General features: G+C 38.8%; 1 protein-coding gene across 1 annotated transcript in view; it reads left to right on the plus strand.

Moving 5' to 3' along the window:
* The first annotated feature begins 12,801 nt into the window (after positions 1-12,801).
* The window catches only part of si:ch73-40i7.2 (FYN-binding protein 1), a 34,683-nt gene continuing 33,062 nt past the window's right edge, over positions 12,802-14,422 (plus strand). The window contains exon 1 of the mRNA XM_060941602.1: positions 12,802-13,418. Coding sequence (XP_060797585.1) covers positions 13,416-13,418 — 3 coding nt within the window. The 5' untranslated portion in view covers positions 12,802-13,415. The remainder of the gene's footprint in view (positions 13,419-14,422) is intronic.

Raw genomic sequence — 14,422 nt, forward strand, 5'->3', positions numbered from 1 at the left:
AACTGAATTAGACACCGCAAGAGTTTAGCCATTTTAAAGATGCAACTGATGACTGAATGCTTCATAAAACATGTCTGATGTGGGATTTTATTGTTCTTGTGAAAAACTGCTTGCTTGGTGTGAATGAAGGAATTAAAGGCTGTGATAATGCTCAAGATGATCATTTGTAGGCCCTTATGCTGTTTTTAGTGTCAGCGGAGGTGCATTAAAAGTTAGTGTTCATTTGGATGTTGATTATCTTGAAGGAGATGCAGGAAGATGGTGTCTGGCCTTTACAGGTGCTGCAAGGCCAGTATTGCCGAGTCTGATTTTCCTGGGAATTAGGCTGTATTTTCAACATTGCGACATTAGGTTGAATATTAATCAATGAGGGTTTTTTTTTTTTTTTTGGAAGGGGGTGCAAACATGATTGTTGCAGGCTAATTAATGTTTTGCAAGCTAAAGAGGTCAACTTTATGGGACGTGGTAATAATAAACATATAAAGAATTAATGGTGCATCAAGGAAAAAAAAATATCGTAACTGTAGGAAATGCATAGAAAATGAAACAAAAACAAGAATCTGCTAATCTGATTAGTTTGTTGCTTCACAGCTCTGAGAGTAGCCTGTGATTGTAGTTCAAATCACAGGCTTATTAATGCGTGCACCTTCTAATCTGTTATTTCTACAGTAAAAGCTAATGTACAATGTAAAAACTTGTATGGTGGATGCACCAAAATAATCTAAGACTAAGGAATAATTTCGTCTGTTGAAAAGTTCTGTTCAGAACTCACACATGGTTTCAACAGAAGAAATCGCTGCCACTGAAACTTCTCTTCTCACTTCATCTCATTATCTCTAGCCGCTTTATCCTGGTCTACAAGGTCGCAGGCAAGCTGGAGCCTATCCCAGCTGACTACGGGTGAAAGGCGGGGTACACCCTGGACAAGTCGCCAGGTCATCACAGGGCTGACACATAGACACAGACAACCATTCACACTCACATTCACACCTACAGTCAATTTAGAGTCACCAGTTAACCTAACCTGCATGTCTTTGGACTGTGGGGGAAACCGGAGCACCTGGAGGAAACCCACGCGGACACGGGGAGAACATGCAAACTCCGCACAGAAAGGCCCTCGTCGGCCACGGGGCTCGAACCCGGACCTTCTTGCTGTGAGGCGACAGCGCTAACCACTACACCACCGTGCCGCCCTCATAATAAGCTGCTTATTATATTAAATGACAATTGATTTTTGACTCACCGGGGTTAATTCTGGTTGATGGAGAGAAAATTGTGTTTAACTTGAGATGTTTGAAAATCTGTGAAAAGTGCACCAACGCTGAAAGAAAATCAAGTGTGTCAATGAAATCGAAATGCCATGGTTGAGTGGCCACTTGTCTACAAGTTTATATAGATAGAGTGACTGACTGTAATGGAGAGTAACCTTGGTGAATATCCACAAACGTAACATGACCATCTCATGTAACCACACTCACATTTTTGTTCAACCAGCTTCTCATGTCTAGGGAGAGTATCAACTGTTCTATATCTGATATTCAATTACTCCTAGAGCCAAGCATGTAATACAAACTGAATAGCAAGTCCAACTCGATGTTTTTTTTTGTTTTTTTTTTTTATTTCTATGCGCCACAATGTACAGGGTGTTTCAAAAAAATTTGATATTATTTGAGATGTAAATATCCCAGAAACTACATAGTCTAGGCAAATGAAACTGACCAGCTTAATGTTTGAGCAATGTAAGATTTATTCCTCAAAATATGAATGAGAAATTCAAAGGTATGTAGATTCCATGAACGATTTCACAAATTTTCAATATTCACGCCGCCTGAGACATGGCACTCTAACACACAAAATGCCTTTTCTTTTCCAGTGAATGGCATTTCTATACCTAAAAAGATTTTTTTTTTAAAAATTAAACATAAAATTTTGACCTGTTTCCACACATGCTGTTAAAATTTGAGGTCATATGAACAAAAATTGGCAAAGTTATTAGATTGTAAAATTATATCAAATTTTTTAAACACCCTGTACAACTAGAAGGTCGCTCAGGAGAGTGTATACTTCTGTCAAGCCACATATTCAGATTTGCATCAAAATCTAATTAATTGTTCCTTGGCCCATTGCCCACCTTTCCTCAAAATTTCATCAGAATCCATTCACTACTTCTTGAGTTACATTGGGAAAAGTCCAACAAACAGAGGTGAAAACCTCTTCCAACAAAGTTGGCAGGTGTAATAAACAATAGATATTATATTATCCGCATTCACTGGATATGAGCAATCGTGTGCTCTGATTGGCTACTCTACTACTAGGCTATCGGCTCATACGCAGTGGATATAAAAAGTGTATACACCCCGTTAAAATGATCGGTTTTTCTGATGTAAAAAAAAAATGAGACCACGATAAATAATTTCAAAACTTTTCCCACCTTTAATGTGACCTATAACCTGTACAATACCGACTAGTGGCCTAGTGGTAGCGTGTCCGCCTCTCGATCTGGAGATCGTGAGTTCTATTCACGGTCGGGTCATACCAAAGACCATCATAAAAATGGTACCTACTACCATCTGGCAAGGCACGCTGCAATACAGATGTGCATGGGGAGTTAAACTCTCGTGGTTACCAGAGGACTAGCCCCCCACTGTAACCCTAGCTATGTAATAGGCGAGAGGCCGAGGGCTATGGAAACGGAGATCGGCACCGCCCGATGCGCCACCATACAGAGTTGGGCCTGGTTAGTACTTGAGTGGGAGACTGCCTAGGAATACCAGGTACTGTAACGTGTGGGAAGGACTTTAACTTTTTAATAACCTGTACAATTCAATTGAAAAACAAATCTGTTAGGGGGGAAAACATAAAGAAAAGTACAATCAGCTGGTTGCATAAGTGTGCACACCCTTAAACTAATACTTTGTTGAAGCACCTTTTGATTTAATTACAGCATTCAGTCTTTTTGGGTCGGAGTCGATCAGCCTGCCACAGCTAGACTTGGCAATATTTGCCCACTCTTCCTTGCAAAAGCGCTCCAAATCTGTCAGATTGCGAGGGCATGTCTTGTGCACAGCCCTCTTCAGGTCACCCCACAGATTTTCAATTGGATTTAGGTCTGGGCTCTGGCTGGGCCGTTCCAAAACTTTAATTTTCTTCTGGTGAAGTCATTCTTTTGTTGATTTCAGTGGATGCTTGGGGTCACAGTTGTGCTAAAAGATGAAATTCCTCTTCAGCTTTCTAGCAAACACCTGAAAGTTTGGGGCCAAAATTGACTGGTATTTAGAACTGTTCATAATTCCCTCCACCTTGACTAAAGCCCCTGTTCCAGCTGAAGAAAAACAACCCCAAAACATGATGCTGTCACCACCATGCTTCACCGTGGGGATGGGGTTCTTTTGGTGATGCACAGTGTTGTTTTTGTGCCAAACATACCTTTTGGAATTGTGGCCAAAAAGTTCAACCTTGGTTTCATCAGACCAAAACACATTTTCCCACATGCTTTTGGGAGAGCTGATGTTTGGGTTTTTGGGGTTTTTTTTTTTGCAAAATTTAGTCGGGCCTTGATGTTATTCTTTGACCCTACCCCATAGTCCAGACATATGGAGAATACGGGAGATTGTTGTCACATGTAGTACACAACCAGTACAGTGGTGCTTGAAAGTTTGTGAATCCTTTAGAATTTTCTATATTTCTGCATAAATATGACCTAAAACATCATCAGATTTTCACACAAGTCCTAAAAGTAGATAAAGAGAACACAGTTAAACAAATGAGACAAAAATATTATACTTGGTCATTTATTTATTGAGGAAAATGATCCAATATTACATATCTCTGAGTGGCAAAAGTATGTGAACCTTTGCTTTCAGTATCTGGTGTGACCCCCTTGTGCAACAATAACTGCAAATAAACATTTCCAGTAACTATTGATCAGTCCTGTACACCGGCTTGGAGGAATTTTAGCCCATTCCTCCATACAGAACAGCTTCAACTCTGGGATGTTGGTGGGTTTCCTCACATGAACTGCTCACTTCAGGTCCTTCCACAACATTCCGATTGGATTAAGGTCAGGACTTTGACTTGGCCATTCCAAAACATTAACTTTATTCTTCTTTAACCATTCTTTGGTAGAACGACTTGTGTGCTGAGGGTCGTTGTCTTGCTGCATGACCCACCTTCTCTTGAGATTCAGCTTATGGACAGATGTCCTGACATTTTCCTTTAGAATTCACTGGTATAATTCAGAATTCATTGTTCCATCAATGATGGCAAGCTGTCCTGGCCCAGATGCAGCAAAACAGGCCCAAACCATGATACTACCACCACCATGTTTCACAGATGGGATAAGGTTCTTATGCTGGAATCCAGTGTTTTCCTTTCTCCAAACATAACGCTTCTAATTTAAACCAAAAAGTTCTATTTTGGTCTCATCCATCCACAAAACATTTTTCTAATAGCCTTCTGGCTTGTCCACATTATCGTTAGCAAACTGCAGACGAGCAGCAATGTTCTTTTTGGAGAGCAGTGGCTTTCTCCTTGCAACCCTGCCATGCACACCATTGTTGTTCAGTGTTCTCCTGATGGTGGACTCATGAACATTAACATTAGCCAATGTGAGAGAGGCCTGCAGTTGCTTAGAAGGTACCCTGGGGTCCTTTGTGACCTTGCTGACTATTACACGCCTTGCCCTTGGAGTGATCTTTGTTGGTGGACCACTCCTGGGGAGGGTAACATTGGTCTTGAATTTCCTCCATTTGTACACAATCTGTCTGACTGTGGATTGGTGGAGTCCAAACTCTTTAGAGATGGTTTTGTAACCTTTTCCAGCCTGATGAGCATCAACAACACTTTTTCTGAGGTCCTCAGAAATCTCCTTTGTTCGTGCCATGATACACTTCCACAGACATGTGTTGTGAAGATCAGACTTTGACAGATCCCTGTTCTTTAAATAAAACAGGGTGCCCATTCACACCTGATTGTCATCCCATTGATTGAAAACACCTGACTCTAATTTCACCTTCAAATTAACTGCTAATCCTAGAGGTTCACATACTTTTGCCACTCACGGATATGTAATATTGGATCATTTTCCTCAATAAATAAATGACCAAGTATAATATTTTTGTCTCATTTGTTTAACTGGGTTCTCTTTATCTACTTTTAGGACTTGTGTGAAAATCTGATGATGTTTTAAGTCAGATTTATGCAGAAACATAGAAAATTCTAAAGGGTTCACAAACTTTCAAGCACCACTGTACTTGCCAGAAATTCCTGCAGCTCCTTCAGTGTTGCTGTAGGCCTCTTGGCAGCCTCACTGACCGGTTTTCGTCTTGTCTTTTCATCAGTTTTGGAGGGACGTCCAGTTCTCAGTAATGTCACTGTTGTCCCATATTTTCTCCATTTCTTGATGACTGTCTTCACTGTGCTCCATGGTATATCTAATGGCGTGGAATATTTTTGTCCCCTTCTCCTGACTGATACCTTTCAACAACAAGATCCCTGTGATGCTTTGTAAGCTCTCTGCGAACCCTGGCTTTTGCTGGAGGATGAAACTGAGTAAATGTCTGAACTTTATTTGGGGTTAATCAGAGTCATTTTAATTGATGGCAGGTGTGAACCCAAAAAGACTGAATGCTGTAATTAAAGCAAAAGGTGCTTCAACAAAGTATTAGTTTAAGGGTGTGCACACTTATGCAACCAGCTTATTGTACGTTTTTTTACTTATGTTTTTCCCCCCTAACAGATTTGTTTGTTTTTCAGTTGAATTGTGCAGGTTATAGGTCACATTAACCCTTTGATGCAAAACATATGCACACCCCTTCTAATGCACAACATGGGTCAAAAATGACCCGCATTCATTTTCCAGGTTATTTCATGCTGACTGAGTTTTTCTTTGCTCTGTCTTTTGAAATCAATTTATTTTATGATTGAATATTCCAAGTATTCTTTAAATATATTGTTTTTAATTACCACAAATCATTAAATTAATTTTTTCTTTCCTACTTTATGAATAAAAATACTTTTTATATTACTACACATGGGTCATCCAAGTGTGATTTAAAATTAAATGTCTTAATACTATAATAATAATTTATTTCAAGTAATTAGTTTAGCAGTGAATGGGGCCAGTTATTTATTTATTAACTATGTAGTTAGCTAAGCCGACTACAATAAAATTAGCTAACTAAAGTAGAATATGTCAGCAGCTCGGTAGCTAATAGTAACTTTGACAAGTAATCTACTCACTCTCAAGGTGACCTAAACATAATCCATTTTTTTCTAAGGTAATGTTAGAACAATTGAAAAACATTACTTCCATGTATGAGATGGGCAAAGGGCGCTGTGCTGAGCTGGGAAATGTCTGACACAAGCACAATTCACAGTTCCCACCAAACGCTGGAGTAAATGCATGCGGGTCGGTTCTGACCCATGTGTGTAAACTTGATGTAGAATTACAAAAGCTGTGCTTGTTCATAACTTAAGAAAGGAAAAATAAAACTGATGATTTGTGCAAAACAAAAACAAGATATTTACTGCATATTTGGAAAAGTAAATGACAAAATGAATTTATTTCAAAAGTATATCATAGAAACACTCAGCCATACATGAAATAACCTGGAAAATGAATGCAGGTCGTTTTTGACCCATGCTGTGCATTAGAAGGGTAGTGATACAAAAAGGGTTTTTATTCAAAAAGTAAGAAAGGAAAAAATAAAATAAGGATGTATGATGATCAAAAACAAGTTAATTGAGGAATACCTTGAATACTGAATGATGGAATTAATTTATTGCAAAGATATAGAAGATAAAAACTCAGCCGGGTCACTTTTGACCCATGTTTTGCATCAAAGGGTTAAAGGTGGGAAAAGTTTAGAAATTATTTATTGTGGTCTCATTTTTTTTACATCAGAAAAACCTATCATTTTAACGGGGTGTGTACACTTTTTATATCCACTATACTACGAGTAGAGAAAAACAAAATGGCGGAGCGTGTTGCTGAACCAACCGAGGATGAAATAAAAACTACTCGAAAACAAAACCCCCAAAAATACAAAAAAAGCAACAAAATATGGAATGAAATTATTTGACTGCAAGAATGTATCTTTTTTATTTTTCAAGAATTATTATTGTAGCATATTTCACAAATTGCTCCTGTCATTTCGCCGGTTTGTTTACATTCTTCATCTTTAAGTACTGAAATTTGTTGAATTTTTTTAGACTGGTTCAAAAGCTCAAAGAAGTTTGAAAATTACAGAACTGAAATGTCCGAGGAAGAATTAAATAAATGTCTAAAGCTGTTCTATACCTCGGCACGACAGCAAGACGGCACTTTCTACAAAAAAACAACAACACTAAAGTCAATTTGTGCAGCCATCAATAGGTTTTTAAGAAATCCACCTCAGCGGATATGATTTTGTCCAACGTTTTGTATAAAGTTTTTATTTATCGAATTGGCTAAAAATAAAAATGCTCTGTTTCTCAAAATCCAGTGACTGTGGATGGAATAAAACAGTTATTCCACTCAATCTCGTCGTACATGGCTTATAACCAAGTCGGTGCTACGCGCCTCGTTGACTATCAGCTCATGTACGACTCGATTTTGTGGAATAACTGTTAAATAGACACAACATATAATAGACTAATAGTGCAAACATGAAATGTACTAGTATTCTCTAGTCAGTGGTTCCATGTATTAGCAGTGGATGAGTGATGAGTAATAATGTTCCATGTAGTAGGGGCTTGGGCGGCAGTGCAGTGGTTAACACTGTCACCGCAAAGCAAGAAGGTCCTGGGTTTGAACCTCATAGCTGAGAGTCTGCAAGGGTTTCCTCCCAAAGTAGCCAGTTGGCCTAATCCACAAGTCTTTGGACTGTGGAAGTAAACTGGAGCACCTGGAGGAAACCCACACAGACACAAGTAAAGCATACAAACTCCACACATACCCCTCAACCATTAGGAAATGGGTTCTTGAACCAGATACATTCTTTGAACCTTGGTGCCAGCTAGGAAACCAGCCCATGTTTTCACCAGTTTTGAGCAGAAACATTGTAATAAAGGCTGCATCATGAACAGAGGATGTTGCACAATGCATAATGAAATTACACAGTAGTAGTAAGATGGCAGAACACACTGATTACCTGCAAGCTTTTGTTCTGTTACTGCAGATATTTGTTTTCATTCCATTTTTTCTGAAGATGTAACCTTTTCCATTGCATTCTCCACTGTTGTGCTCTGATTCCTCTCCAAGCCAATGACACACCCATTGATGTCATGGTTTGTGCTTGAAAAACCAGTTATATTTTGGTTCCAGTTGGGAACCAACTTTTCAGGTTCCGAACCAATTTATTTTTGGTACAAATGGTTAGAACAGTTCAGAAATTGGTCTGTGAACCAGAAAAGAATCTGTTCCCGGTTGGCCAAAGAGCGGTACAAAATCCCCTAGCAAATAAAACCCAAAACCTGCTTGCTGTGAGGTGACCGTACTAACCACTGCACCACTCACATCGTTTATCATTATCCTCATTTATTTGTATTTCCAATTTTGCTTTGATTATTACATTATTTAAAAAAAACCTGCTAAAGCATAACAATCCATTAAAATCCCTAATGATTTGTATTATGTAATATAACTTGATGAAATTGGCTTGCTGGCTTCCATTAGAAATTTTCTGGTTACTTTCTGCTAAACAGCCCAGAACCTAATAGAGTGTCCTTTCTTTGGTAGACGATTGGCATCAGAATTAAATTTTATCTGAAATTGCTCTCGACATTAAACCACCAGAAATACATTAAAACCATTTGGAACCACTAGTAATGTGTGCTGCTTTCTAACAATTTTTTGGGGAAATAAAAAGAGGACGTAAAAGGAAGTCATTGTTTAGAAAGCTCAGGTATTTGGGGCATAAGCCCCAACATTAGGCCTCTAGATACAAATCTGTAACTGCAAGAGTAAAAAAAAAAGATAACGGGAAATTTTTTTCACCATGGAGATTATCTTCAAGCAGCTGCGAAGAAAATGGCACGCGTATTGATGGTGCTTAGACAGTAAGATATACAGGAGCAGAGCAAAGAGCAGAGTCTGGGTAATTCAAACTGTAACATCTTGGATGTACACTACCGTTCAAAATTTGATGTCACCCAGACAATTTTGTGTTTTCCATGAAAAGTCACACTTTTATTTACCACCATAAGTTGTAAAATGAATAGAAAATATAGTCGAGACATTTTTCTGGCCATTTTGAGCATTTAATCGACCCCACAAACGTGATGCTCCAGAAACTCAATCTGCTCAAAGGAAGGTCAGTTTTATAGCTTCTCTAAAGAGCTCAACTGTTTTCAGCTGTGCTAACATGATTGTACAAGGGTTTTCTAATCATCCATTAGCCTTCTGAGGCAATGAGCAAACACATTGTACCATTAGAACACTGGAGTGAGAGTTGCTGGAAATGGGCCTCTATACACCTATGGAGATATTGCACCAAAAACCAGACATTTGCAGCTAGAATAGTCATTTACCACATTAGCAATGTATAGAGTGGATTTCTGATTAGCTTAAAGTGATCTTCATTGAAAAGAACAGTGCTTTTCTTTCAAAAATAAGGACATTTCAAAGTGACCCCAAACTTTTGAACGGTAGTGTATACAGGAAGCTTCAATAAAATTTTTACCTTCCCGTAAGTTTTCTGGTTATGCCTGTGTGTCATTAGTTTACAATCTAATGAGGCACACATTCAGTCTAAGGCCCATTTTGGCAAGAATAACCAAGTGGGAAGGAGATCCAACATGCTTGCTTATGTGATTCTAAACATTATTTTGGCCTCTCTGTAAAACACACATGGCATTTTATTAAAATATCTCGATATAAACCTCTTAATCATTTCTTTTTCATAGTATACAGAGTTCACAAGCAGCAAAGGCCTTTGTTTTCAAGTTTGAAAATGTTTTCATACGATACTAAAATAATTTGGCAGATTTGGCAAAGTTGTCAGATGTAATAAACAATAGACATTATTCTGTCCACATTCACTGGATATGAGCAATCATGCATTCTGATTGGCTAATCTACTACTAGTCTATCAGCTCATATACCATGAGTAGAGAAAAACAAAATGGCGGAGCGTGCTACCAAACCATCTGAGGACGAAAGAAAAACTCTACTTGAAAACAAAACCCCCCAAAATACAAAAAAGCAAGAAAATATGGAATAAAAGTATTTGATTGTAAGAACACATCTTTTATTATTTTTCAAGAATGATTATTGGCATGGTGGTGTAGTGGTTAGCGCTGTCACCCCACAGCAAGAAGGTCCAGGTTCGAGCCCCGTGGCCGGCGAGGGCCTTTCTGTGTGGAGTTTGCACGTTCTCCCCGTGTCCGCGTGGGTTTCCTCCGGGTGCTCCGGTTTCTCCCACAGTCCAAAGACATGCAGGTTAGGTTAACTGGCGACTCTAAATTGAGCGTAGGTGTGAATGTGAGTGTGAATGGTTGTCTGTGTCTATGTGTCAGCCCTGTGATGACCTGGCGACTTGTCCAGGGTGTACCCCGCCTTTCGCCCGTAGTCAGCTGGGATAGGCTCCAGCTTGCCTGCGACCCTGTAGAAGGATAAAGCGGCTAGAGATAATGAGATGAGATTATTATCGCATTTTTTCACAAATTGATCCTGTCATTTTGCCAGTTCGTTTACATTCTAAGCAGAAATTATTTTGTTGGACATTTTGTACAAAGTTTTTATTTATCGAGTTTGCAAAAAATAACAATAAAAATATTCTGTTTCTCAAACTCTAGTGACTATGGATAGAATTTACCAGCTGGGAGGTCCGTATGGTGAAATACCGTGACCGAGATCTTGAAAGAGGGTCTCGGTCAGTATTCAAAGCCGAGGTCACGGTATTTCACCATACGGACCGACCTTAAGCTGGTAAATAATATATTTATTTTTTTCTTTACCAAATTCGAACAGAAAACGAGAGCGCCCGAAAGGGAAAACCGAGCCGAGGAGAGCCGTCATTTTGAATCCTCATTCACGGCTGTAATGCCGATTACTTTCTCCTCGGTATACAAGTGCACTTCCATGGCAGGAAAAAAAACTACATTTTGCCGTCTATGTCGTCCCCTATTTATACAAAATTGAGTCATTCAGGATTCAGCCATGTTTTTGCTCGGTGTTAGCAAGTTAGAGGTTTTTAGCTTTCTCCTGAAATGTTTTCTTTTATTTCGTCTTCCTCAGGGTAGTAAAACTCGCTTTCGCTGTGAACACTCTTGTTATCGCTATCCATGCTATAAAATTAATGCTATTTTGAATCCTCATTCACGGCTGTAATGCAAATGGCTTCCTCCTCGGTATACAAGTGCACTTCCATGGCAGGAAAAAACTACATTTTGCCACCTATGTAGTCCCCTATTTATACAAAATTGACTCATTCAGGATTCAGCCATGTTTTTGCTCGGCGTTAGCAAGTTAGAGGTTTTTAGCTTTCTCCTGAAATGTTTTCTTTTATTTCTTCTTCCTCAGGGTAGTAAAACTCGCTTTCGCTGTGAACACTGTCGTTATCGCTATCCATGCTGTAAAATTAATGCTATTCTCCTGAGAAATGCTGGCAAAAATTTATAAGATTTTTGATAATCTTATAAATAAATTTTATTAAAAAAAAGATAAATGTTGACAAAAAATGCTACTATGTTTGTTGTTGTTGTGAATGAGTGAGTCACTAGAGGTCCGTAACCGGGGTCCGTAATTGGGGTCCGTACCGTAGGATACGGACCCGCTCACCAGCCAATCAGAGCGCAGGCTTTGGACTGCGAAAAAAATAAAAACAGTTATTCCACTCAATCTCGTCATACATGGCTTATAGCCAACTGGGTGCTACACGCCTTGTCGGATATCAGTTCATGTACGACTCGCTTTCGTGGAATAACTATTAAATATCACAAATACATCTTTGAAAGTAAAACATCTGTTTTATGAGGTTTTTGTTGAACCTGTAATGAGTTGTCAGTGCCACTGATATTCATTATAAATGATAAAATGGGTCATGGGAATAAAACAGTGTATTAAAAGTTTTCGCTTTACCACAAACACCATGGTTCTAATGGTGAGGATCATCTGTAAGCTTTTCCTACTTGCAGTTATATTAAAGGTGGTGTAATTCTCCTTTTGGATGGCAGAGGGAGACCAAAACCTCTACAATCCTGCTGTCTTGTAAAGGGCCCTTGGTAGTTTACGGCATCTCAAGATGTCTTGTTTACACAATGGTATTGATGGGTTTATATATTGATGTGTTCATATTGATTTATAGGTTCAGAATCACTTTCCAGAGCTGATGGAACATCGTATACCGTAGGTTCCTGCTGTTATTTAGAGTTATTTAAACTGGTACGCCATCTTTGCCAAGCTGGAAAGGAACCAGTTCTTGGATGACCACAACTTAGTACAACATTGGTTATATGAATATTGTGTTAAATGGTTTGATAGTGGAGTGGTCATCACAGCTGCTTTCCATGCAGAAGGTTCTGGGTTCAACCCTCAGTGGCAGCATGTATTTGGTAAATTTCCCACTGGGTTGAATAACGTGATCTATCGACCCAAGTTATTTTGAAGACAAGAGCACATTTAGGCAAATAGAAAATCTCAACCATGTCTTTCTCTAGTTTTATCATGTCATAAGGAAGCTGGCCTACTTAAAATAGGCCGACCTTATCACCTGGAGAAGATGATAAGGTCTGGTCAAACTGGTCTACCAGTTTGCCCAGTCACACCAAGGTGGTTTTCAGTTTTGTTTTTTGTTTCTTTTAACAAGGTATAAAATTATGTGTGTATATAGACCCCCAAACAGAAAAAGGAAATTCTTTATATGAATTAATTTTAGGAATATCGTGGTTGGGTAAGTAGAGGGAACAACTCAAAGATACAAACTTGAAGTAAGGGAGAAACTTGTTGGCATGCCTAACACTGATAAGAATCCACAAGATTTTCTGGAAGCTTTCTTTTTTCCTCCTTTTACTATAAGCAACATTTCACTGAACAGGATGTTACATTTTAAACCTCGGCATTTTAACAGTATATGTCTGCAGTGAGAGCAATGTTTAACAAAGACAGGGAAATTACTGTGTCGGAGCTACAACTGGCTGACGTACTGCAGCTGAGCTTATTGAGGTTAACTAACCACAGATCTTTTTAATCTGCATGCGAGCTCGCGAGAGGGCTGTTCCAGAGGAGCTTTATTTCAGTATTTATTTCTAACTTCCTTATTCTACTTTAAAATACTGATGTCGGGTTTATCTCAACGTTAGTGTACCTGTCATTTTCTGGACAAAACAACGGTGCTTGTTTAGTGTTGTCTTTCTTGTACAGTTTAACTTTACCTCAGGTCAATACGAGAAATGCCACGGAGCCTGTACGGAAATAAAACTCCGCTCTAACATACATGGTAAGACAAAAGTATTTGCTGTATTACTAAATGTCTGGATACTTATGTTTGTTTGTTTGTTTGTTTGTTTGTTTGTTTGTTTGTTTGTTTGTTTGTTTTTCCATTCTCGTCTACATCCAGAATAATTATAACTTGCTGTTTTGAGAAGATACTAAAATGTGTTCGTTTTAACCAGAAAGTTGAATTTTGTTTGGCACAGCTTTCCATTTTTAGATTGTGAAACAATGCATTGATATATACATTATTTGTTTTTAGATGCATATTTATGCATCTGACAAACCCTTTAATCCACAATGGTTTAAAGACAGTACACAATTGGCAAGTGAGACAGTGCCAAGTACCAGTACCCTACATAAAGCGATACAAGTGGCAATTCCTCCATTTAATTTTGCATATAGTAGAAAGTCAATAAGGCAACTGGACTTGCGTTATAATTATACTACATTATAGCACGGTCATACCAGAGGACTAGCCCCCCACTGTAACCCTAGCTGTATAGGCGAGAGGCCAAGGGCTATCGAAACGGAGATCGGAGCCGGACCCATACGCCTTAAAGAGTTGATTAGGACTGGGACAGGAGACTGCCTGGGAAGACAAGATTCTGGCATAAGAGGGACGTTGGCTTTTTGATAACACAGTGTTATTTTTACTCCTATATGGAACACATACTCTATATGCAGCAGTGCTTTGTGTAACATGAGCATCACGGCTGAATTGATTTCAGTAAATGTGGAAAAAAACACAAACATAAGTCATGTTAATATGTTAATAAAGCATGTTAATAACAGCTTTGTAATGAATTCGTAACTTGTGGCATTTAGATGAATCGATAAGACTAGCCTGGAGTGGAGATAAATTGATAGCAACACAAACTTTTAAACTCTTATATGTTTTGTGTAGGGTGGCACGATGGTGGAGTGGTTAGCGCTGTCGTCTCACAGCAAGAAGGTCCGGGTTCGAGCCCCGTGGCCGGCGAGGGCCTTTCTGTGTGGAGTTTGCATGTT

The sequence above is a fragment of the Neoarius graeffei genome, chromosome 15, assembly GCF_027579695.1.
Source record: "Neoarius graeffei isolate fNeoGra1 chromosome 15, fNeoGra1.pri, whole genome shotgun sequence".
Taxonomy (NCBI): Eukaryota; Metazoa; Chordata; class Actinopteri; order Siluriformes; family Ariidae; genus Neoarius; species Neoarius graeffei.